This window comes from Thunnus albacares, chromosome 8, assembly GCF_914725855.1.
Source record: "Thunnus albacares chromosome 8, fThuAlb1.1, whole genome shotgun sequence".
NCBI classification, from domain to species: Eukaryota; Metazoa; Chordata; class Actinopteri; order Scombriformes; family Scombridae; genus Thunnus; species Thunnus albacares.
In genome coordinates, this window is record NC_058113.1 from 34,550,629 (window position 1) to 34,576,354 (window position 25,726).

Here is a 25,726-nt window from a genome sequence, read left to right on the forward strand (position 1 = left end):
AAAATAGTGAATTAGTGGGTGAATGAATGAGTGACTACATAATAATGAACGAATTATGTGAATGAATACGTTACTGTGGTGAATAAATGAAGTAAATGTGTGAATTAGTAAATTAATAACTGAAGTCAGTGAATGAACGAATAAATTTAATTTGTGTGAAATGAATGAATGAATGAAACAGCTGGTCTCACCCCCCCCCCCCCCCCTCAGGTTCTCTGCTCTGTGGTTGGCTGAGAGCTCCGTCAGTCCTGATGTGCGGGGACGAGGACTGGGACGTGATTGGACAGGGAACGGCCAATCGTATCTGCGGGGCGGGGCTTATCTACAATGAACAGCGGAGGAGCTTCGTGTTCGACTTCGGAGGACAAAAGTTCACCATCAGTAAGAAAATAAAATGTCAGCTGACTGGAAGAGACGAACGCCATCAGGAATCTTTCCAACGTGTGTTTGTGTGTCTGTGCAGCTGATTCTTCTCTGCCGGCCGACAGCAAGAACAAGAAGGACTACCAGGCCTCCATCGTCAGCTTCCAGGCCGTCTACCTAAACACCGGTACCTGACCTCTGACCCTAACATGAACCCTAACCTCAACAGGGTCCGTACATCCCTGCAACCCCGACGACCTCCTCTATATATTCATATATGGAGATTAAAAACTTATGGATATTAATATTTATCTCTCAATAAAAAGTCTTCTAGAGTTTGTAGAGTTCTCACAGTGACTCTGACATGAGTCACATTAAAAAAACAAACAAAAACACACCAGAGGTCAAAGGGTTAAATGTGATTATATGATTCACAGAGAAGTTTGTCCCTCAGTGCTGCTTGTTGATGTTTTTCACTGTTGTTGTTGTTGTTGTTTGTGTGTCAGACGCTGAGTCAGCAGCTGGTGGTTCTGGTTCTGGTTCTGGTTCCTGTGCAGCAGCAGAGCTCAGTCCTCCTCTGGACGGTTCGTATCATCGATCAGCTGATGCTGAATGTTTGTTCTTTCTGGTCTCTGCTCTGATGTAAACATCAGTACAGTATGTAGCACAGCATGTAGTAAATACATATCACACACTGGAAATATCTGATGTATGCAGACGACCCACAGTTCAGTTAATTTATGAATAAATATACTTGATTACGTAGAGTTTATTGAGTACTAGTGTGTGCGTGTGCGTGTGTGTGTGTGTGTGTGTGTGTGTGTGTGTGTGCATGTGTGTGTGTGTGTGTGTGTGTGCATGTGTGTGTGTGCGTGTGTGTGTGTGTGTGTGTGTGTGCATGTGTGTGTGTGTGTGTGTGTGTGTGTGTGTGTGTGTGCATGTGTGTGTGTGTGTGTGTGTGTGCATGTGTGTGTGTGCGTGCAGCATCAGTACAGTTGAAGTTTGAGTCTCTGTCGGAGGACGACGTCCTGGTGGATCCTCAGAGGAAACTCCCTGCTCTCTCCTTCTGGCTCAACAAGCAGAACTACGACTCCCAGCAGGCATTGCTCTGGTGTCTCACACGTACGTCACACGCTGAATTTATTTTCTCTTACAGAGAATAAAACGGAGTTAAAGTTTGATCAGCTGACAGGTGATGAATGTTGTGTTTCAGGCTGTGACGCGGAGCAGCAGTGCTCTGTCGCTGACCTCAGAGACGCTGACTCGGCAGGTTTCTTCAGCTGCTCGTTGTATCCGGACAGCAGAGTGTGCGGAGCGTACGACAAACCGCTGAGACGCCCCTGCCGCCCCCTGCTGGACAGGACGCCCGACAACACCTACAGCAAGAAGGGTGAAAACAACACTGCTGCTGGTGGAGGAACAGGAGCACGTTTGTAAAGATCTGTAGGTTTATTAAAGGTGATTTAACACTGTGTGTGTGTGTTTTTGTGTGTGTGTGTGTGTGTGTGTGTGTGTGTGTGTGTGTGTGTGTGTGTATGTGTGTGTGTGTGTGTGTGTGTGTGTGTGTTCGTTCAGTGGATTTGTCCGGACCAGTGAAGAGTTTCTATGAGAGAGTTTCCTTCCAGAAGATGGTTTCTTACTCCGTCCGCAGCCGAGTCAGTCTAACAGAAAACACACCGCTGTCTGAGGGGTAACACACACACACACACACACACACACACACACACACACACACACATACACACACACACACACATACACACACACACATACATATACACAGAAACACACACCTTCAACTCATGGTGAAATGTCAAAGTTTTTATTCAGATTTCTGCCAGTTTAACAAACAGAAACATAACAATTGTTATGTGTTTGGTGTGTGTTCAGGTTCAGGGAGTGTGAGCGGCGCTGTGATGAGGATCCTTGTTGCCGTGGCATCGGCTTTGTTCGAGACACCAAATCCGCAGGTATCCATGGTTACCAGCAGATTTCTATATTTGGAGTGACGTTATGGGCTGGTTTCCTGACGTTCCTCATTTAACTCTGGGCTGCTTATTTTGTAAATTCATTAATGATGATTTATATGAACTAATGAAACAAACTCAATGTGAAAATCAGGACAGACTGATCAAATTATCCAAGACAAATTTAATATTAAAGCTGCAAGCAGTGTTGGTCGGGACCTCGCACTCCGTCAGGATCAGATCATTTTGCTTTTTAAAAATGAGGGATATTTATTACAAATATGGTGTGCTTTTATTTTGAAAGTTTGATTGACATGTGTACTGTCAGGTGTGTAGAGACAATAAGTAACTGCAGCTGGACAGAAAAATACTCATATATTTGAATGGAGAGTGTGAGCGAACCCACACCTTCTTGAACATTTACTGCTTCCACATAGTTTTAGATACAAACTTCATTTGAACTTTAAATGAGTCACGAGACTTTGACCTACAAATCTTGAATTTACATGTTTTTTCTATCTTTTATTGTTTTTGAGATATTAGTGTGAGTTTTAAAGTCTTTTCTTGCTCCTCCTGTGATTTTATAATGAGTGTGTATTGCGGAATGTTTCACAGCACTGAGGGAGTGACATCACCAGGAGCAGTTGGAGAGGAGGATTTTAGAGTACGCTTCTTGTGAAATCTCCTCATAAATCCCATGACTTTGGCCAAAGCTTACATTAAAAATCATATTTTTGTAGGACATTTTGTTGCAAATCCATTGATACAGGTTTGAAAGTGGTCAGACTTATAGTTTAGACATCAGAAGCCTCTGTTTGACACAAAGTTCATGCCCATAGATTGCCTCCCCATTGGTTTACATTGTGAGTGTGATGTGGCACTGCAACTTTCAGGGCTTATAAAATCCAAACCGTTTTTAACAACTTTTTTTCAGCACAGTGTCATAAGTCATGTATTAAAGTTTGAAGCTGATACCATTAACGCCCTCTGAGGAGACAGCGTTTGTTCGGGGTCCAAAATTGGGTCAAAGTCTTATTTTGAAATTGAGATTGCAGACTTCCTGTTGGATTTAGGTCAGGGGTGTCAGCAGATGATTTGTAGGTCTTGATGAGACAAATAATTGAGTTTTGGTTTGATCTCTCTACGACATTCCTACGGGCCGTGGCAGCCATTTTAGTTACATAGGTGGCGCTAGAGAGCACAATTTGGCACTTTAGGGGTTAATTTTTACATTTTATCGAATTTTTCACCAGACCTGATGTGCGTGCCAAATTTGGTGAGTTTTTGAGCATGTTTAGGGGGTCAAATTTAAGGTTTAAGTGGCGTAATAATAAAGAAAGAAACAGCGCACGAAAGACAATAGGGTCCTCGCCCTTAGGCAGGAGACTACCGTTTTACAGTAGTCCTCTGCCTTTTGGGCTCAGTCCCTAATTATAAAAAATGACATGAATAATCAAAATTTTTAAAAATTTGAGTACATTTAGGGAAAGGAAAAAATATTTCAAAAATTTTAAATGTGCGTGCGTATGTATGTGTGTGCGCAGGTGTGGTGTGTCTGGCTCTGATCAGTCTCGGGGTTCAGACCTGCGGTGAGGACGACAGGACGACCTGGAGGACGCAGGACTGCAGACCGTCTGAAGTGAAGACCACACCAGACCCCTTCGGCTGGTACCAGAAACCTGGTACACACATAAATACACACAAATACACACACAAATACACACAAACACACACAAATACAGACAAATACACAACAGATACACACTGACATATATAAATACCGACGGTGTTCAGCCGGACATGTTTGTGTTTTCAGTGAATCAGTGGAGTTCGTCTCCTGCTCTCTGTCCTCCGTTCAACCTGCCACCACTCAAAAACAACGGTGAGACTGAAAAACTGCAGTACTACTACTAATGTTACTAGTACTACTAATACTGCTGCTACTACTACTACAAGTACTGCTACTGTTAACACTGATACTGCTACTGCTACAAGTACTGCTACTGTTACACTAATACGGCTGCAACTACTACAAGTACTGCTAGAGTTTCTACCAGTACTGCAAATACTACCCCTACTACCACTACTGCAGTACTCTCACTGCAGTACTCCACGAAGTACTACCTGAGTATTTGTGTCTCAGTGTCAGGGTGGCAGCTCCTCGCTGACTCGGCGTTCCTCGTTGACCCGTCTGTCTCTACGTATGATGTCATACATGTGAGCCGTGACATCGCTGCAGATCGGGACGAGACGAGGGACTGGTGTCTCCACGGTAACCACAGCTGTTAAAAGATTCAGGGATTATTATCAGTGTTGGGTCAGACAGGAAGTAGCGGACCCTGATACTTCCTGTTGACTTCCTGTTTCAGCCTGTCAGGAGGCGGAGTCCTGTGTGGCGGTTTCAGTCAGTGAGGCGGAGTCAGCCACTCGCTGCGTCCTCTATCCCGACACCACCGTCTGTGGGCTAAGCTCCGCCCACAGCTTCTCCTGCAGGCTGGTCATCAGAGAGCCCGCCCCCCAGGTGTACCTGCGGACAGGTGAGCCAACTAGCCAATCACAGCACAGCTACTCTCAGGCCAACGTTTTTATTCCCACCATGCTCACCTGTCCCTTCGTCTTCAGAGCCGTTGCCATTGGTTACGTCCGTCTCCATCCCGGGTCATGGGACCCTGCAGGGTGTTGCCGTGGAAACAGTCCTTGGCTCAGAAAGGAAGATGGTGGTTCAGTTCCTGGGAGTCCCGTACGCCCGTCCACCAATAGGATCACTCCGCTTTACAGCAGCTCAGCCGGCTGATTGGATGGGAACCTGGGACGCCACGAAACCACGGTAACCACCTGTCTGTCTGACAGAAAATACTAAACTAATAGATATAATATGATTTAGCAAAAAACTAAGAAAATAAATTATGGGAACATTAGTGTTTGTAGACGTTTCTAAACAAACTAACGTGTCCAAACTCTTGATGATGAAGGAACATGTGACCCAGTGCAGCGGTGTGACTCACTGACGTGTTTTTAACAGCAACAACGGAGGAATCAGATACATCAGGCTTTGATACACACACAATACTTGTTAGTAGATCAGTCCATTGTTGGATTTGTTGACAATAAGAAAATATAGAAAATAGCCAGAATTATCCTTTAAATGCGATGACTGTCTCTTGATGTCCTGTCCTTCAGCCCCAGCTGTATCCAGCCAGGTGATGTCGAGTCTGCAGCGTCCAGCGAGGACTGTCTCTACCTCAACATCTTCAGTCCTGCTGGTCTGGTCAGTACTTTTATTCATTTATTTATTTGTTTACTATTGATTGACAACAAGCAGATAAAAACTGTGACCAAATCCTCAACACCCCCAAGATCTCCATGTAACTTTAAATCACACTGACAGTTATTGATCTCACTGAGGTCAAACTGCACAAACACAGAAACATTTTATATAAACACAATTTGCAATATTCACATAAAATTAAAATATTATATGAAAATTAAAATTTGAATTTAATAATTCAATTTAAAAGTTTCAATGAAAAATTTGAGTAAATTCAGAGAAACGAAATAATATGTAAAATTTTCAGCTAAAAACTTTTTATAGAAGCATTACATCATCAGTGACCTCAGCTGACCTGTGTGTGTGTGTGTGTGTGTGTGTGTGTGTGTGTCAGAGGGGGCGTGTCCCAGTCCTGGTTTTCTTCTTCAACCCTTCTGCCAATCAGAGCCCAGGACTGTTGGATGGCTCCACCCTGGCTGCCATGGGTAACATCGTCGTGGTAACAGCCAGCTACCGAACCGCAGCGCTGGGATTCCTGAGTACAGGTAAACACACACGCACACACCTGCACAGATTAACGTACACACACCTGCTCAGGTAAGCGCACACACACACACACACACACACCTGCACAGGTAAGCACACACACATACACACACTTGCACAGATTAACGTACACACACACACACACACCTGCCCAGGTAAATACACACAGGACTTCCTGAATAAACTATGTAAACACCATCTGTCTCCAGGTTCATCTAGTCTCCATGGTAACTACGGCCTGTCGGACCAGGAGGCGGTGCTTCGTTGGGTTAACGCCCACGTCTCTCTGGTGGGCGGAGACAGCAGCAGAGTGACCGTCGGGGCGGAGCGTCGTGGTGCTGACATCACCAGCCTTCACCTCCTCTCCTCTTCGTCTCCTCTGTTCCAGCGTTTGATGCTGATGGTGAGAATCCTGCAGACAGTCTGATCATTTAACACCTACAGAAAACAATCTGAACAGAAACTTACCTGATAAGCTGCGTTTCCACTGGAGGAACCAGTGTCGGGTTACTTTTAAAAGTACAGGAACTCTTGGAGGCAGGAAATAAAAGAAATAAAAGCTTCAAACATTTAGCAGATGATTTACTGGGGAGACAGAGACTCTCTGCATTCCCCTTTTCATTCACTCATTATATCCAACTCATCAGCAGCAAATACAAAGAACAACAGGACAGGACGTCTGGTTCCTCAGATGTGGTGGAAACACAAACAGGATGCACAACAGAGACTTTTAGTTCCAAGTTTAGTTCCTGAAATTAGTTCCTCTGGTTCCAAAGTACCTGAACTTTTGATGAAAACATGGCTGTACAGTCTGATCTGTCATCTGCTGAATGTAGCAGCACCAGCAGTTAGCAGTAGTGTTAGCATTTAGCAGAACAGCAAACAGAGGAAGCAGGTAGCAACAGCTGTTAATCAATTAGTCAATCAACAGAAAATTAATTGGCAGAAATTCTGATAATCAAATAAGCATTTAAACAATTATGTAAACAAAAATGGAAAAAATGAACTGGTTCTAGCTTCCCAAATGTGAATATTTTCTGGTTTTAATACTAAACCGTTTATCTTTGGGTTTTGGACTATGATCAGACAAAACAAGACAAGTAAACATGGACTCATTTTTCACAGCAGTTGTTAGTGGCAGGAAAAGTAGAACTAGCAGCAGTACTTTCACTCACAGTAGGAATAGTATTAAACAGCAGAAGCAGTTAGCAGTAGTAATAGCATTTAGCAGCACTTGTACAAGTTAGCAGCAGCAGTAATCAGCCGTAGTAAAATGTAGTTAGCAGCAGTAATGCTAGTTAGCAGCAACAGGTAGCAGTGTGTAAATGTATTAAGCAGCAGTAACGCTAGTTAGCAGCAACAGGTAGCAGTGTGTAAATGTATTAAGCAGCAGTAATGCTAGTTAGCAGCAACAGGTAGCAGTGTGTAAATGTATTGAGCAGCAGTAATGCTAGTTAGCAGCAGCAGGTAGCAGTGTGTAAATGTATTGAGCAGCAGTAATGCTAGTTAGCAGCAGCAGGTAGCAAATCTTAAAACTATTGAGCAGCAGTAATAACGGTTAGCAGTAGTAAAAGTAATTAGAAGCTGCAGTTAGTAGCAGATAATTGTTACTGAGCATTTAGCAACAACAATACGAGTTAGCAGCAGCATTAGCCGTAAACAGGAACAATAAACAGCACCTGCAAAGATAATTAATGAAGATTTACAGCTGTTAAAGGCTTTAAATGTGAATGAAACCAAAAGTAGAAAATAGTAACTGCTGTCAGTAGTTTAATTTCCCACCAGACACACACCACAACAAAACGTCTACAACTGAATCTCAGATGGAAAAGTCTGCGTGGAACTAGAGCTGCAGCTAACGATCATTATCGACTCAATTGTTGATTAGTCTCTCAATTAATCGATTAGTTGTAAAATGTCAGAAAAAGATGAAAAATGTGAATCAGTGTTTCCCGAAGTCCACGATGACGAAGATATTCAGTTTAGTGTCATAGAGGACAAAAGAAACCAGAAAATATTCACATTTAAGAAGCTTTAATCAGAGAATTTGGACTTTTTCTTCTTAAAAAATGACTCAAAAGGTTTAATCGATTATCAAAATAGCTGGTGATTAAATTAACAGTTGGCAATTAATTGATTAATCAACTAATCATTGCAGCTCTATTCAAAACCATTTAAGGCTCTAAATATGTAAAATAATCAGTCAGAAGTTTGGCGTCTCTGCTCTGCGTCACAGCTGCTGTGTTCTCGTTCTTCCTGCAGGGCGGTTCTGTGTTTTCTCCATCGCTGGTTCAGACTGCCTCCACCTCCAGACGCCAGGCGGTCGATCTGGCCAAAGAGCTGGGCTGCGTGACCTCTGACCCCGCTGACGACGACAAGATGGCCGCCTGCCTCAGAGCGACACCTGTGCACACGCTCAACGCTGCTCAGACCAAAGTAGAGTCCACACAAACTGAGACAGGTTATCATGATGAAAGTCCAGGTTTCCACGTCTCACCTGTCCTGTGTGTGTGTGTGTGTGTGTGTGTGTGTGTGTGTGTGTGTGTGTGTGTGTGTGTGTGTGTGTGTGTGTGTGTTGCAGCTGATGGCGGTCAGCGGTCCGTTTCAGTCCTGGTCTCCGGTCCGTCAGTCCGTCTCTCAGTCGTCTTTCCACAGAGTCGACCTGCTGCTGGGAACGTTGGAGCATGACGGTCTGATCAGCCGAGCGCGCAGGATAAAGGTCAGAGGTCACCGTGATGTTTACATCAGACAGAAACAGCTGCATTTAAAAAACTGTAACTGTGAAAGCTGCTTAAAGAGGAAAAAAACGTTTTTAAACTTGAAGAAAGAAACTAAAAAATACTCCAACATTCATTGTGTTGTTTTATAGAAAGTGTGAAAACAGCTGAAACTGAAGCAGGTTCTTAAATAGAAAAACTGTTGTTTTAAGAGGTCAGGAGCAAAACATCTGTAAACACAATTAAATCTTTGAAAATAATAGTATTTAATGGAGCTTAAAGACAAAATAATAAAAAAAATACTGTAAAATTAATAACATACAAAAGATTTCCTCAAAAGTAAAGATGAGATCACTGAGACACATTTTCTGTTTTCTCAGGATTCCAACACTGTGATGACATATAGTTACACTAGAAATACCAATATTTATTATACAAAATAAAGTCCAATAGATAAAATCACTTTAAGCACAAAACAGCAAGTTAGTTGTCAGCAAGCTAAGAAATAATCCAACAACATCAGATCAGATGAACAGGGGTTAGAGTCTACGAGGTCCCAGTTAACAGTTAAAATAAACAAAAAGAAGGGAAAAAACATCAAGACAGCAGCCTGACCTAACCTCATATAACTAATCTCCCCGACAGGAACAATTACCCTCATACACAAATACTCAAGGAGCTCTACAACACACACACACAACATTCCTACAATAAAAGATGAATGATGAAATCATTCCAATGTAAACATACATGTAGCTCAGAAAGGCTGCAGATTAACACCCGACACTGAGCTCTCCTCTGAAACGGACGCCAAACTGCCACAAAATAACACGCGAGATAGTTATAATAATAATAATAATAATAATAATAATAATAATAATAATAATAATAATAATAATAGAGAGATAGTTTCCTCACAGTGAAGCAGGAACGTCTGTGGTCACAGTCAGCACTAGGGGTGTGCCCGAATATAAATACGTTATTCAGCAAAGCACAAATAGTGGATTTTGTACGAATATTTGTTTCATACAAATATTTTTTTTAATTATTTCTATTTGAGAAGGAAAACAAAAACATGTCAAATACCAGCGTGCAGGTCGGTTACATCACTATCTCAGTGTCTCTCCTCTGCTCCGCTGTGACGTCTATCAGCAGGTCTCAGTGAGGGGAGTCACATCCACCTGCTACATGACGCACATTTCCTTATTTGGACATCAGTCCTGGAGTTGGGGGTGTTCCCCAGAGATAAAGCTGAACTACTGACACACAAAGTGCTCTCAAGAGACTCTCCATAACCTGTTGTTCCTCTTCTCCTTTCCACAAAGTTAGGTTGTAAAAAAATAAGCAATAAATGAAAAGTGCAAAGCAAGAATCACCTTTGAAGTTCTTCTACATGTTACCTGCTGTGCTGTCTGTGTGTTATGGGTGTATAAATAGGTAGAGGTCTGTCTGCAATGAGGTGATGAGTAAAGTTTTATCTCAGTAGTCAGCGCAGTCGTCTCTGATCTGGGAGACTCCAGTTAGAGACCCGGTGTGGGGACGTCGTCCTTCATAAGGTAGTTTATTCATGAACACTGATTGTAACACTTTAACTTTCTAAAATTAAAAGCGTAATAAAAACAAAAACAGGATTTTTAAGCCTCTTTCCACTTTTATTCAAATACAAATACAAATACTGGGCTCTCTGCACATCTCTAGTCAGCACGCCGCCGCTGTCACACACCAGGTGACGGCTACAGTCCCTGTACAACTAAACTTAATTTACCCTCATTACCGTCATGTGCAAAAAATTATGCAAAAAGCAATGATGTCTCCCAGTAAGGTGCCTGTTATGGACGGAGGTGATGAAGCATGACAGGATAAACACGTCAAAATAAAAGTTAAAATAACTTATTCCCATGGTTGTTCTGGAAAACGTGTCTCACTGATCTTTGTTCCATCTCAGGTACCTGCAGGTATTTTTCCTGGGAAATACCAGAGTATTAATTCCTGTTATTGACCCCTCGTGTCTGTTATTGATCCTGTTTTCTCTCCTCTCTCTCTGTGTTCAGGACTTTGAGGCTCTGCAGGGTCGCGCTGACGGTAAGACGGCGTTCTACGAGGCTCTGAGTCGCTCGCTGGGCGGAGCGAAGGGCAGCGAGCTGCTGAAGGAGGCGGCGGCCTGGTTCTACTCTCTGGATCACAGCCCCTCCCCCGCCGGATACAACCTGTTCTCCAGAGCGCTCAACAACGCCACCAGGTCAGATACTGTGGTCACATCTGTAAGAACACCTGTTCCTGGATGTTCCATATATGTGCTGCTGTTTGGTTGCTTCAGTTCTACAAAAAAACTGACGGTTTAAATGAGGAACTAACTGATCAAAGAATAAATTAACAAAATCCTGAATCTACTTGGTCTTACAGACACATTTCAGTCTGTAATTACTGCACGCTAATTAGAATAACGTAATAATGAATAATACCAGTTTGTATTAATGTATTACCGGTTTGTTTGTGTTTGTGCTGCAGAGATCTGTTCATCATCTGTCCCAGTCTGCAGATGGCTAGCCACTGGGCTAACAGCAAGGCTAACGTCTTCCTGTACCATCAACCTGCCACCAACAACAGGTGCGACTGTTCACTGAGTGTTTTACATGCGAACAGGAAGTTGATCAGCAGCAGTTGTAGCCTCACACCTCGTTAGCTACCGAGCTAAAACACCTCAATTAGCATCAAGTAACAAACATGTTATTAGTACATGATGACTCAGCAAAAAAACATAGTTAGCTCATGAGCTAATGTTAGCATATCTTGCCCCTGGTGTGCAGATATCATGATTATCAATATGAGTCATGAACAGGTAACAGATCCTCACCTGTCCGGCTGTTTGTTTGTTTCCTGTGTGCAGGGCGGATTTGTCTGTCCCATTGGATGTTCAGTTTGTGTTTGGAGCTCCTCATCATCCAATGAGCTCTCAGCGTTTCACCTCCTCTGAGCGACGCCTCTCTCTGGCCGTGATGACCTACGTCTCCAGCTTCATCAGGACCGGGTGAGACGCTCGTTTCATAAACACACACAAAAAACACTCGGTTGAATCTATAAACGAGCCTCCATCACTAACCTGCAGGTAACAAAGAATGAGTCCATGAGATCCTGTAGAGCAGTTATTTATTGAACATAAAGTCGTCATATTCCATTGAAATAAAGGTTATAATCTACTAAACTTTGAACAGATTTATCTGCTGACCCTTTGGAGGGCCCCGACCCCTAGGTTGGGAACCACTGGACTAAACTAGCTAACTGTATATAAAGTAGTGTAAACTAGCTCCACCTCCAGCAGCTACAACAGTAACATGCTGCTCTGCTTCACTGGCACATTTAATAAAACTCAGAGTTCGTTTTGCTGTTTTTTTCTCAGGAACCCGAACCCGTCCCGGGTGTGGGCGGAGTCAGTTCTGCCCCGCTGGCAGCCGGTCCTGTCCTCTGTGGCTCCACCCACCTACCTGCAGTTAAGCCCCGCCCTCGACCAGCAGCGGGGTCTGAGTCAGAACGCCTGCTCGTTCTGGAGCCAACTGGGAACCAGACTGACGTCACAGAGCGGTGAGAGGATCCACTCGTCTCTGTTCTCAGTCTACTCTACTGAACTAAAACCTGCTCTACTGGACTTTACTCTACTCTGTTCTACCAAACTGCTCTCTACTGCTTTCTACTGAAGGGTGAAAGTCTCTCTACTAAACTGTTTCTACATCTGCTCTGTCTATTCAACTTTACTCTATTTAACTCTGTCTAAGTTGTTCTCTACTGTCTTCTACTCTTCTCCTGCTGTTCTCTACTGGAACCTGTTCTTCTCTATTTTACTTCACTACATTCGACTCTAATATTCTCTACTGTAATATGATTTACTCTGTTAATTTCTACTACGTAGGTTTTCTACTTTGGAAGAATAAAACCAGATTTTACTTCTCGCTCGCCCTCCTGACTCTGCTCTAACCTGTCTCTCTCTCTCTCTCTCCAGGTGAGTTGGGGGCGGAGCCTGTCCGGCCTGCGTTGTTGACCCCTGTGCTCCCCGTGGCTGCACCATCCAGCCAATCACAGACTGAGAAAGATGCCTACAGCTGAACTGATGACATCATCAACCCTTTCTGATGACGTCACACCTGCTTCCCGTCAGCCTCCAGATTCAGATCGATCCAAACAGTGAAGAATGAAATTAATTCTGTTCTTAATCGTCAATAAAAACGCATTTCAAACTGTCTCAGCCGCGTCTGTCATTCTGATGCAAACATGAGCAGCAGCTGCAGTTCCTCTGACGGCCACTAGAGGCCGCCGGGAGCAAACAAAGTTCAGCTGTCAGCATCTAAACTCTGAATCTTACTGAGAGACAGAAGCAAACATGATGACGAGCAGAGGTGATATGTTCTTTTGACTTTCTCATTCTGAATTCTCAGATTAACTAAACTTGACTTTACTTCAGTGAGCAGCTTCTCATCGCTCTGAGAGTCACTTTCAGCTTCGGTTGAAACTTATAAAACTCCACCAAAGATCCTCTGATGTTCTGATCTGCAACACCGCTGATCAATCAGAGTGTCTCTGACAGAGTGAGACGTCTTCTCTCATTCTCCACTTCAACCATCATTCACATCATATCAATCAATGACTCTGATCAATCAATAGTTTTTCACCTTCAGGATTTGATCAAGAAGCTTCTGAAAAAGTCAGAAGACTACAGCTGCTGTTTCACTGTGTCTGATCGATAATCAATATTCAGATACATATAAGATCGGTTGCAGCCCGAGTTTTATCAAAAATAATAATCAATTATGAAAATCATCACTGGTTACGTCCCTAATAAACAAATAAACAAATAATGTGCAAATAATCAGCTGCACACAGAGAACATTAAACATGGTGGAACCGCTGGATGAGGAAGATGAACAACTGGGATTTTCCAGTTTGAATTATTTGATGAAATGAAAATCATAATAAGTGTTTGAACCAGGAAACTCTCCTTCCACCACAGAGTGGAGCTCTGTTCCTTCTGTGAGCCCTGGGGCCTGATGGGAGTGTGCCAGGCCCCGCCCCCCCCCCCCCTCCTCCTCCCCCCCCCTCCTCCTCCTCCTCCTCCTCCTCCTCCTCCTGTGTGCAGGTGAGGCCGGGCGTATAAAGGAGTCTTTCTCTGGATGGAATCAGACTCCAGCAGCCGCTCAACACTGAGAGCTTTGTCACAAACTGTCCAATATATCCTGCAGATTAACGATGGAGAGCCGGACGCTGCTGCTCGCCGTGTGGATCGCTCTCACCTGCGCCGCCACAGGTAAACTCACCTGTCTCACACTTTCCTCAGAGTCTGCTGCACTCAGGCTAAACTCTTAAATAACTAAAAACTGAAGAGGTCAAAGGTCAGATCAGAGAGATACTGTCTGAAGGGGCGGTGGAGGGTTATTCTGTCTGCAACCATCAACTGTTCTATAAAAGTTCATTTACATGGTTTATTTTTAATTGTTTGTACATAAAAATATCTTCTGATGATTCTTTACTGTCTGGATGTTAAATACTGTAACCTCAGTTACTCGTTAAATATCTGTTTTTCTTGCTTATTTATGTTGTAAAAAGGAAAGAAATTAAATAATTAGGCTGTATGATAAACTGAAATAATTACTCACCGTTATTTCTGAACTGTTGTGAATCAGTCAATCAACAACTAATTTGATAATCAATTAATCAAACAAAAATGTCAAATATGTGATGGATCTGATCTTTGTCACATATGAAGACAAACTGAATATCGTCGGGTTTTTTGACTGATATTTGAATAAAACAAACTATTTGAATACTTCACAAAGACAAATCAATTAATATAGAAGATATTTACCAGATTAATTGATAATTAAACTGTTAGTTTCAGTGTGGTTGCAAAGTTCAGATTGATTATTATTTTTATCATGACGTGTTGGGTCTGAACAGCAGCAGACTGGTGGAGAATCTTCTTCTTCATGTTTTAGTTTGTCAGTTTAAATAAAAAATCGGGCTGCTGAGACTTTGAATAACACAAAACTAAGAACGTAGTTTAATCAACTGAGGAGAAAAAGATCTTTGTGTGGACGGACGGCGTATTTTAACGACATCTGGAAAAATGCCAGTTTGCAAGTTACGGGTGGTTTTGTGTCCTTGGCTGGGACCAGTAACTTCCTGCAGTCTGTGCTGGTTGCCTGGCAACCGCCACAAGATGACTCGGCACAAATTGAATAAAATAAAACAGTAAATTGTCGATTTTACACTGACTGTCAACAAGAAAGAGAATAAATTTATTTCCCAAAATGTTGAAGTTTTCATTTAAAAATCACAAAAGAAAAAATCAATAAACAACAAAAGCACATCAGAGCAGCAACTAACGATTTTCATTATTGATTCATCTGCAGATTATCTTCTCAATTCATCAATTAATCTTAAAAATAGGAGAAAAGGCCCCGTTCTAATCTCAAATGTCTTGTTTTGATGTAAGATATCAGTTTACTGTCACGTATGACGAAGAAAAGCATCGAATCATCACATTGAGAAGCTGCAACCAGACAATAATCAAAGTTTTTGATTGATTAAATGATCAGTTGATTATCAGAATTGCTGCCGACTTATTTTCTGTTGACACGTGAAAGACTTTATTTTTTTCTTCTCATTCCTCTAGTGTCGTCCGCCACGACTACTGTTACCATGACAACCCACTCAACATCAAACAGCCGCAGCAGTCAAGATGTTTCAACACACACTGTATCCATGATGACCAATCACACCAGTACCTCGACCGCCAGCAGAAACCCCAGTACCACCAGTAGCCACACAACAGCACATGGACACACCGACATCACCACACCTGAGACCAGTAACCCCACATCAACACCGAGACCCAACATCACCAAGGAAACCAGTCGCACGTCAGCATCACCTGAACACAACAGCAGCACCACAGCAGTGACACACAAATCCACAACTCCACACAGAAACACAATAACTGTTGCCATGACGACCACCACTTCAAAAAGCAGCGAACACACCACGGCACACAGTTCTCCTGTAACCACGACGACAAGTGCTGTGAACACCACACACAGCATCAACACTCATGGCAACTCTACATCCAGCACAGCAGCTGTTACCATGACGACCACCACTTCAAAAAGCAGCGAACACACCACTGCACACATTTCTCCTGTAACCACGACGACAAGTGCTGTGAACACCACACACAGCAACAACACTCATGGCAACTCTACATCCAGCACAGCAGCTGTTACCATGACGACCACCACTTCAAAAAGCAGCGAACACACCACTGCACACATTTCTCCTGTAACCACGACGACAAGTGCTGTGAAAACCACACACAGCAACAACACTCATGGCAACTCTACATCCAGCACAGCAGCTGTTACCATGACGACCACCACTTCAAAAAGCAGCGAACACACCACTGCACACATTTCTCCTGTAACCACGACGACAAGTGCTGTGAACACCACACACAGCAACAACACTCATGGCAACTCTACATCCAGCACAGCAGCTGTTACCATGACGACCACCACTTCAAAAAGCAGCGAACACACCACTGCACACAGTTCTCCTGTAACCACGACGACAAGTGCTGTGAACACCACACACAGCAACAACACTCATGGCAACTCTACATCCAGCACAGCAGCTGTTACCATGACGACCACCACTTCAAAAAGCAGCGAACACACCACTGCACACATTTCTCCTGTAACTACAACGACAAGTACTGCGAACACCATACACAGCAACAACACTCATGGCAACTCTACATCCAGCACAGCAGCTGTTACCATGACGACCACCACTTCAAAAAGCAGTGAACACACCACTGCACACATTTCTCCTGTAACTACAACGACAAGTACTGCGAACACCATACACAGCAACAACACTCATGGCAACTCTACATCCAGCACGACGACATCCACTGGTACCACGACAACAAGAGGCAGGACTGTAACAGCCAGCAGTTCACATGTTTCTGTTTCCCCAAATAAACCAATCACAGAAGAGGGCACGACCGCACACACGATCCCACCCCCGGCCAGCGCAGCTGGAGGTGTACCTGGATGGGGGATAGCTCTGCTGGTCCTGGCAGCTCTGGTTCTGCTGCTGCTGATCCTGCTGCTGATAGCACTGGTGAGTACACACACACGCGCGTGCAGTCTCGCCAGAAACTAAAGTTTCTCGTGAAAGTGTCAGAAACGCTCGAGGTGAAACAGAAACAGAGCAGAAGGTCTTTGAAGTAATCCTAAAATAAAAATGTTTTCTGTCCCTTTCACACAGTCGATGGGAATGCAGAGACGCAGAGATTCAATGTTTTGAATGAGGTTCAGATAATATTGAAGCTGATCAATGATCCACATTGTCATTGTCAAACAGCTAACAGTCAGTATTTTTCCTCTCCAGCTGGTGTGGTGCTGCTGTAGGGGGCGCTACAAGGGCTTCAGTCCCTACAACAACCTGACCGGAGACGACATCCCGCTGTACACCACCCACAGCCACTTCGAGGGGTCCAACGGGAGACAATACGTAAGTCAAATGTCACTGAAGATGAATCTCTATAAGGACACGACAACCAGAAATGTCCTCATGAGGACTGAGGTCTGTTAGGAGCTTGACCTCATTAAGACACACAACAACCCTAATGTGACAAGGACACATAACAACGCTCATGTCCTGACAAGGGTATGTAACAACGCTCATGTCCTGACAAGGATATGTAACAACGCTCATGTCCTGACAAGGATATATAACAACGCTCATGTCCTGACAAGGATATGTAACAACGCTCATGTCCTGACAAGGATATATAACAACGCTCATGTCCTGACAAGGATATATAACAACGCTCATGTCCTGACAAGGATATGTAACAACGCTAATGTCCTGAAAAGGGTATGTAACAACGCTCATGTCCTGACAAGGATATATAACAACGCTCATGTCCTGACAAGGATATGTAACAACGCTCATGTCCTGACAAGGATATGTAACAACGCTCATGTCCTGACAAGGATATATAACAACGCTCATGTCCTGACAAGGATATGTAACAACGCTAATGTCCTGAAAAGGGTATGTAACAACGCTCATGTCCTGACAAGGATATATAACAACGCTCATGTCCTGACAAGGATATGTAACAACGCTCATGTCCTGACAAGGATATGTAACAACGCTCATGTCCTTACAAGGATATGTAACAACGCTCATGTCCTGACAAGGATATATAACAACGCTCATGTCCTGACAAGGATATGTAACAACGCTCATGTCCTGACAAGGACACGTAACAACGCTCATGTCCTGACAAGGATATGTAACAACGCTCATGTCCTGACAAGGATATGTAACAACGCTCATGTCCTTACAAGGATATGTAACAATGCTAATGTCCTGACAAGGGTATGTAACAACGCTCATGTCCTGACAAGGATATGTAACAACGCTCATGTCCTGACAAGGATATGTAACAACGCTCATGTCCTGACAAGGATATGTAACAACGCTCATGTCCTGACAAGGATATGTAACAACGCTCATGTCCTGACAAGGACACATAACAACGCTCATGTCCTGACAAGGATATGTAACAACGCTCATGTCCTGACAAGGACATAAAACAACTTTCGTGTCCTCACAAAGATGCGTCACAACGTGAATGTCCTTACAAGGACTGTGGTCGCATCTAAAGCTGCAACGATTAGGTGATAAAACCATTAGTCAATCAACAGAAAATTAATTGTAAATTATTAATTGTTTTAGTAATTTTTCAAGCAAAAATGCCAAATATTTGCTGGGTCAAGGCTCTTTAATATTGCTTAGTCATAAATTACTGTAAATTCAACATTTGGGGGTTTGAGACTCTTGGTTAGACAAAATAAAACATTTGATGATGTCATATTGCGCTGCAGGATATTGTGACAAGTGTTTTTCACCATTTTCTGATGTTTTATTGACCAAATTATTAATCAATTAATCAAGAACATAATCAGAAGATTAATCAAAAATGAAAATAATAGTTAGTTAGTAGTACTCTAGACACATCACAACCCAGATGTCCCCACAAGGACGCCTAAACCACACAGGGCAGAATGTGTTGGAGTCTTTGTGTGCTGTAATGTGACACCTGGGAAAGAGTCTCTTCCCTGCAGCAAAGTTCATTCATTTACAATAATACATTCACTTTCTACTCATCTGTCAGATTCTGAATAAACGCAGCAGAATAGACTCCAGCTCCAGCACAATAATAAAGGCCAATAATCTTGTTCAGTCTGCAGAGTAGAAAGATTATGGATGATGTTGGTTTTAATGATAATCTAAACATCAACACAGCTTTAATAAAACATTCACAAGGGGTTAGAATTAGTTTCAGAGCTGCTGAGTTGCTGCGTTAAACATCACATGTCTCCGTAGTGACGTACGTTGAATCTGAATGGGTGTGCACTGGGATCGGGAGGTTTCATTAATAGTTTCCTCAGATGTTTGTATTTTAATGAGTCACAGTCAACATTTACACAGGGAATATGGAGAAATAACGGTGGCACCTACAATAAGTGCAATGTGATTAACGTCACCATGACGACACAGAAAGGGACAAACAAAAGCTGTCTGTCAGTTTAAGTGTTGACTTTGCAGCTTTAGCTTTGGTGATAAGCTCATATTGTTCAAACTAAGTCACTATTTAAACCTCATGAATCATTACCGTCAGTCACATCCTAGAGGAGTTTGTCATAGTTTTTGTGAGTGACTTCTTATTAACACAATAAAATTTAGCTGCTTCTGTGCTTCATCACGTCTGATCCCATCTTACATTAAACACATGTGGCGGGAAAGAGCTAAATAACAAAAACAGGCTCCATCATCACCGTTTAACCTGCTACAAACACCTCTGACAGCGCCAAAGACTTGGATTTCCAAACATGTTGAACTGTTGCTTTAAAGCAGACATGTGCTTTGCTCTCAATGCTCATCTCATAATTCATATTTTTCAGGAAGACCTAGATAAGCCAATGAAGAATCAGGGGATATACACAGTCAGCCAATAGCAACGCTTCGCAGCTCGCCAACCAACCAGCAGAGAGAAGACTAACGTGACAAAGTCACGTCAACAAACATTTTTACACAGAACATGTTTTTCTGTTTGTTTTATTGTTTTTTAAGTTGTAATCCTGATTTTAATGAACATTTGACATGACGACTGTTCTCATAGGCTTTTATTTATTGTCTGTAAAGCACTTAAACAAAGTTAATAACAACAATGACAAATGAAGGTTTCCTTAAAAGAAATTCAATAAATTAAATTATATAATTGTAACAATTAAAAGGTTTTATTTAAAATGATAATAAAACAGTAATTACTATATAACTTTTCTGATAGTCTGATTGTTATAATACTATATTTTCTATATACTGTCTTCTTTATTTAAGATAATATCATTATTACTATTGATGATTTGTATTACACTTTTTCTGTATATATATTTTAGATCAATGTAATTGTAGTTTTTTAAATTACAAAAAAACTTAACATATTATGTTTGATATAAAAGTTTAAGTAATGTTGTTACTATAATATCTGTTTATGTTATATGTAATATGTTAAATTGTTTAGAGAAACATTTCCAATGCCACTAATATAAATTATATTTCTATTCATTATCTCTGTTTATTATATTATAGACATTTTAAAAACTTATGTATATGCTGTCGTCACTAATTATTTTAAAGATATATTTTTATAATTTCTTTCTTTTAAATAATTTATAATATTATTGTAACCATTTTTGCTGTATTTACACTCAGCGGCCACTTTATTAGGAACACCTGTGCAATCTAATTATCGAGGTTTTGTAATACAGTTGTTATATTGAAGGGTGTTCCTAATATTTTGTCCACCCCATTAACATACATGAGAGAAGCAAAATATTAGGAACACTTGTCAATATAACGACTCCAATACATCATCACCGACTACGACCTCAATAATAATAAACAATAATAAACAATAATAAATAATAAACATAAACAAGTAGAATTATCACCTTTCTGACAACGTCAACAAAAACTGAACATGTAGAAACTTCATAAAAGTAGAATTTATTGGATTAAATTAGATTAAACAGGTGTTCCTAATAAAGTGGAAACTGAGTGTATTTTAGGGCCATAACTAACAATTATTTTCATTATCAATTAATTTGTAAGTTATTTGATCAATTAAACGATTGATTGTTTGGTCAGAACATGGAGAGAAATGTTCATCACAGCTTCCTAAAGTCTAAACAGTCTAAAACTAAAACATAATCAGTTTATTATAAGATACGACAAAGAAAAACAGAAAATCTTTACAGTTCAGAAGCTGGAAATAATTAACAACAAAAATCAACTCATCAATTAGTTTTCAGCTCTAATATATTTTAGAATAGTAATAATTAAACCAAAAATATATTTAAATATGTTTTTTTTTAATCACAGTGACTTTATATTATGTTACTGTTGTGATTATTTACATTTTAAAAGTATTTAGAGGTCGTTTCTATAACTGACACCAATATTAATAATCATATTTCCATTTTTTGGCTCTGCTCAGATTGATACAAAAAATGCTAAATATATATTATATTATTGATTATATTCACTCTTATTATATTTATAATTTTTTATTTTATTTTTCTGTTGTAATTTGTTGTCACTACTATTATTGTTTGTATGTATATATTTCAGAATTGGAACAGTTATATTAATTCTTAAATAAAAACATTATGTATGACCTACATATATATACTATAACCACTCTTATTATTATTATCATTATTATTATTATATTTATTGTTATTATTATAGTTTCTGTTGCATATTATTGTCTCCGTTTTGTATTCATATGTTTTAGAATCATAATTATATTAATGCTTATATAAATCTTAACACTGACTTGATATAAAAGTGTCTGTTTTGACACATTTTATGTTCTTTTTAAAGAACCAGTGTTGATAATCACACCTGTGTTCACTGGCTCAGTGCTGAGTTTGGCAGCAGCGTCAGCGTCCCAGTTTGTTCTGCATTGTGTTTGCGGAAGGAAAATTCCAGCCTGAAAGTTGATCTTTTTAAACCAAAGTCCAGGTTTTACGTTTCATAACACAGCTTCATCACAAAGACAAGCGAGGGCGTGGAGCGAGGCGGAGCGAGGCGGAGCGGCGCGCAGGAATTTATGAACTTATGACGTGTTTGATGATGAGATTGATAGAGCTGATGTGACTCAGACTGGACTCTGTCAGCATCAGTCACACAAAAACACTAACATGTTCAGCATGACTCAAAGCCACTCATTTCAGCTTCTTATTTTGATTTTTTTTACAACTTTTTTGTTGCATAATGTTATTTTGTGTGAATAAATGTCGTCACCCTTCAGACTGCTCATTTCCTTCAAGTGCATCATGAACCCAGAAGACATTTTATCCTTTAATATGTTTAATCTCATCATTATACTTTATAGATTGAATGCCTTTGTCTTCCCGTCGAACCATCTGGAGCTTGTTTCCAAAACAAGACCGACTGTATTGAAGTGAACAGGAAAACTCACAGTTTTTTCTTAGGAAATTAAGATTAATTACGACTTGGATGTTGCTGTAAACACTATTTACAAGTCAGTAGGTCTTCAACTAATGATTATTGTCATTATAAATGAATCTATCTATTATTTTCTTGATTAATTGATTAGTCGTTTGGTCTATAAAAGAAGAAGAAGTCAGTAAATGATGAAAAATGTTGATCACTGTTTCCCAAAGGCCTAAAACTCAAATGTCTTGTTTTGTCCAGAACATAAAGATGTTCAGTTTACTGTCATAGAGACTAAAGAAACCAGAAAATGATTCATTGATTATCAGAATATTTGGTGATTAATTTAGCAGTTGACAACTAAATCGATTAATCGACTAATCGTTGCAACTCTATAAGTCAGAGTCTCGTAATTATCACAACAGACGGACACTTGGGTGACTGGTACCCACTGGTTTGAACTGGTTTATATGTCATAAGATCATCACATGGAGCGCTCTGGTTCAGTTTTATCACTGAATGTGTTCAGACTGATGACTGGGAGGAAGAAACTGACTGCTGATCAATTAAAGCTGATCTGTGACTCACATGTACGTTTATGATCAGAGGAAACTCCTCTCAGTGTTTGACACATGTTGGGTTCGGCTGTCGTCAACACTGTTAACTATCATTCATCACTGTTACCTCGGCAACAAGACGACCTGACCAATGGAAGTGATGGAGGACAAAATCCACAGTCCTCCTTCTGTGCAAAAATGTATTTCAAAGTTTATCTGAAGCTAATATGAAGCTTCAGCGTCCAAATGAGTCAAATCCAGTAGATATCTTTCAACGTTACAGTCTTTTTAGTGCCAAAGTTCCTCTTTTTGTTACTATACTTCCACCTGCAGCTCAACAGGGAAACACTGTCCGAGGAAACACAAAGAGGGAATTTGATGCTAAAAAGACTGTAAATGTGTCAGATATCCACTTGATATGACTAACTCAGACTGATGAAGCTGAATAGAAGCTTCACACAGACTTTTAAATGAGTGTTGTTGTTGTTGTTGTTAGCGGATCAGAAGAAGAAGCTAGCAGAGTTAGCATGTCTAGCAGTAGATAGCTGCTAGCGTCAGTCTGCGGGTAAATGCTTCAGTGTTTCAGCCTGTAGCAGCTTCGAGTTGACTCATGTTCGGAGCTGCTGCTCGTTTATAAGATGTTTGTCAAACTGGAACAATAACAACTGTCACAGTTCAACTGGCTTCTAAACTAAACTAAGCTAAGCTAAGCTAACGAGCTAATGACTGATAAGGAATAAATGACTGTGTGGACACACTGTGGATTTTATCCTCCATCACTTCCATTGGAAACAGATTTGAAGGATCTTTTAATATCCAGTATGAACAGGAGGAATTATTACAGACACCTGACTGCTGGTTTATAGACACACTGGGAACACTGGGAACCAGTACACAGACAGAGTACACTCCCTTATTTGTGTCTCCGAGCAAATATAAAGTTGTGTGTAAAATCAACTGGACATTTTAAAAGTAAAACACAATTTGAAAATTTAAACCAAGAATATAAAAGTGAAGCTAAAACAAGATATAAAGAGATGAAATTAATCCTGTTAATTTAAAACAGAATTATGACATGAAACCAGGATTTAAAGAGCACTGACGACATTATCAGTTTAATATATCATATGATAATCGATGGGCTCCCTCTTATTATTACAGAAATAAATAAAAAAAATATTGTATGCTGTTGTTTAAAGACAAACATTGTGCTAATTTTAAATGTTCACACTATTTGTTTTTGTTGTTTGCTATTTTCAGAGTTATAATCTATAAACATACTCTCTTATCAGATTAACCCTCCAGTTGATGGTGTATCCTCCCATCCTGCAAACAACAACACAGCCAATAAATCATTAGTTTCTTGGGCGTTACTGGGTTTGGCTATTTTATTAATGGTTCATTAATGTGACTCACTTCCTATCAGCAGTGATTCAGCAGGTAACTCTGAAACACTGAACAGCAGCTTCACCAGCAGACTGAAGCCCCTCACACACACACACACACACACACACACACAACCTGTTTCAGACAAAAGTCAACATTATTGTTTATCTATTGTGGCACAAATTTAAAGGACCAGTGTGAAGGATTTCTTTGAACTGCCGAGTGTGAAATGTGATTTATAAATAAAGTTGTCTTGTCTTTGACTGACTCACCTCCACAAAGGCGCCGATTTACCAACTTTTAGGAAACTCTAAAAAATTATTACAAGAATCTCACCTCATGGACCATTTAGTAGTTTTTATAGCACTTTCAGTCATATCAATCAATCAATCAATCAATCAATCTTTATTTATATAGCGCCATATCACAACAGAAGTCATCTCAAGGCACTTTTCACATAGAGCAGGTCAAGATCGAACTCTTTAATATACAGAGACCCAACAATTCCCCCATGAGCAGCACTTGGCGACAGCGGTAAGGAAAAACTCCCCTTTAACGGGTAGAAACCTCAAGCAGACCCCGGCTCTTGGTGGGCGGCCATCTGCTTTGACCGGTTGGGTTGAGAGAGAGAAAGAGAGAGAGAAAGGGGGAGGGGGGACAGAAGAAAAACAATCACAACAACAACAACAAGCACAAGCAGCAACAGCCAGGGAAGGACGCCATCAGGACTGTGAAGGACCGCGAAGGTTCGGCCCGGGACTCAGTTGTCTTGTCTTTGACTGACTCACCTCCACAAAGGCGCCGATTTACCAACTTTTAGGAAACTCTAAAAAATTATTACAAGAATCTCACCTCATGGACCATTTAGTAGTTTTTATAGCACTTTCAGTCATATCACATGGTTTTCATCAGAAGGTGGAATTTGCTCATTTGTCATGAAATTGTTAAGATCAGATATGAAAGTTATTATCTTGTGGGCGATAATGTTGCTGTAATTAATGTGTAGAAGACATAAAAATAACAAATGTCTTCCATGTGTCAAATGTACAGAAGTATTAGCATTAAAATATAAGTGTCTCATTATAGAGATTGGTCTGTTATTTTATTATCATTTTAATTACTTGAATCAATGAATTCATTAAAGTCTTTTCAACATTCATCCTGTTTTTGTTGTTCTGTGAGCAGATCAGCAGGAGTTTGTTGTGAGTTTGTCCTCAGTGTAGCTGCAGCTCTGTTTCCAAACACAAACACAAACATAAGGCTGCATTTAAAACTGTCTCAGTTGGTCTCTGCTGCCATCTGCTGGTTTAAACACTGACGGTGCAGGAGTCACAC

The 25,726-nt window shown here is 40.8% G+C and overlaps 2 protein-coding genes across 3 annotated transcripts in view; both read left to right on the forward strand.

Moving 5' to 3' along the window:
• tg (thyroglobulin) overlaps positions 1-13,095 on the forward strand; it is a 38,906-nt gene extending 25,811 nt beyond the window's left edge. For both annotated transcript variants that reach the window (XM_044359419.1, XM_044359420.1), the window contains 22 exons: positions 211-381; positions 464-550; positions 870-947; positions 1,348-1,485; positions 1,577-1,753; positions 1,939-2,053; positions 2,254-2,333; positions 3,875-4,012; positions 4,147-4,212; positions 4,474-4,602; positions 4,700-4,867; positions 4,953-5,157; positions 5,511-5,598; positions 5,993-6,143; positions 6,354-6,547; positions 8,407-8,580; positions 8,726-8,863; positions 10,913-11,100; positions 11,370-11,468; positions 11,749-11,889; positions 12,259-12,440; positions 12,856-13,095. In XM_044359419.1, the coding sequence (XP_044215354.1) occupies positions 211-381; positions 464-550; positions 870-947; positions 1,348-1,485; positions 1,577-1,753; positions 1,939-2,053; positions 2,254-2,333; positions 3,875-4,012; positions 4,147-4,212; positions 4,474-4,602; positions 4,700-4,867; positions 4,953-5,157; positions 5,511-5,598; positions 5,993-6,143; positions 6,354-6,547; positions 8,407-8,580; positions 8,726-8,863; positions 10,913-11,100; positions 11,370-11,468; positions 11,749-11,889; positions 12,259-12,440; positions 12,856-12,959 (3,011 nt within the window). In that variant the 3' untranslated portion in view covers positions 12,960-13,095. The remainder of the gene's footprint in view (positions 1-210; positions 382-463; positions 551-869; positions 948-1,347; positions 1,486-1,576; positions 1,754-1,938; positions 2,054-2,253; positions 2,334-3,874; positions 4,013-4,146; positions 4,213-4,473; positions 4,603-4,699; positions 4,868-4,952; positions 5,158-5,510; positions 5,599-5,992; positions 6,144-6,353; positions 6,548-8,406; positions 8,581-8,725; positions 8,864-10,912; positions 11,101-11,369; positions 11,469-11,748; positions 11,890-12,258; positions 12,441-12,855) is intronic.
• Positions 13,096-13,999: 904 nt separating this feature from the next.
• Positions 14,000-20,162, forward strand: LOC122988127 (uncharacterized protein DDB_G0271670-like). Its single transcript, XM_044360288.1, has 4 exons — positions 14,000-14,154; positions 15,523-17,030; positions 17,301-17,423; positions 19,889-20,162. The coding sequence occupies exons 1-4, from the start codon at positions 14,097-14,099 to the stop codon at positions 19,940-19,942; spliced, it is 1,743 nt and encodes a 580-aa protein (XP_044216223.1). The 5' UTR covers positions 14,000-14,096; the 3' UTR covers positions 19,943-20,162.
• The last annotated feature ends 5,564 nt before the right edge of the window (positions 20,163-25,726 follow it).

Coding starts and splice junctions, on each gene's coding strand:
- LOC122988127 (XM_044360288.1), top strand. CDS start 14,097: ATGGAGAGCCGGACGCTGCTGCTCGCCGTGTGGATCGCTCTCACCTGC. Junction 14,155..15,522: donor TCTCACCTGCGCCGCCACAG/GTAAACTCACCT, acceptor TCATTCCTCTAG/TGTCGTCCGCCACGACTACT. Junction 17,424..19,888: donor GGTCCAACGGGAGACAATAC/GTAAGTCAAATG, acceptor CATATTTTTCAG/GAAGACCTAGATAAGCCAAT.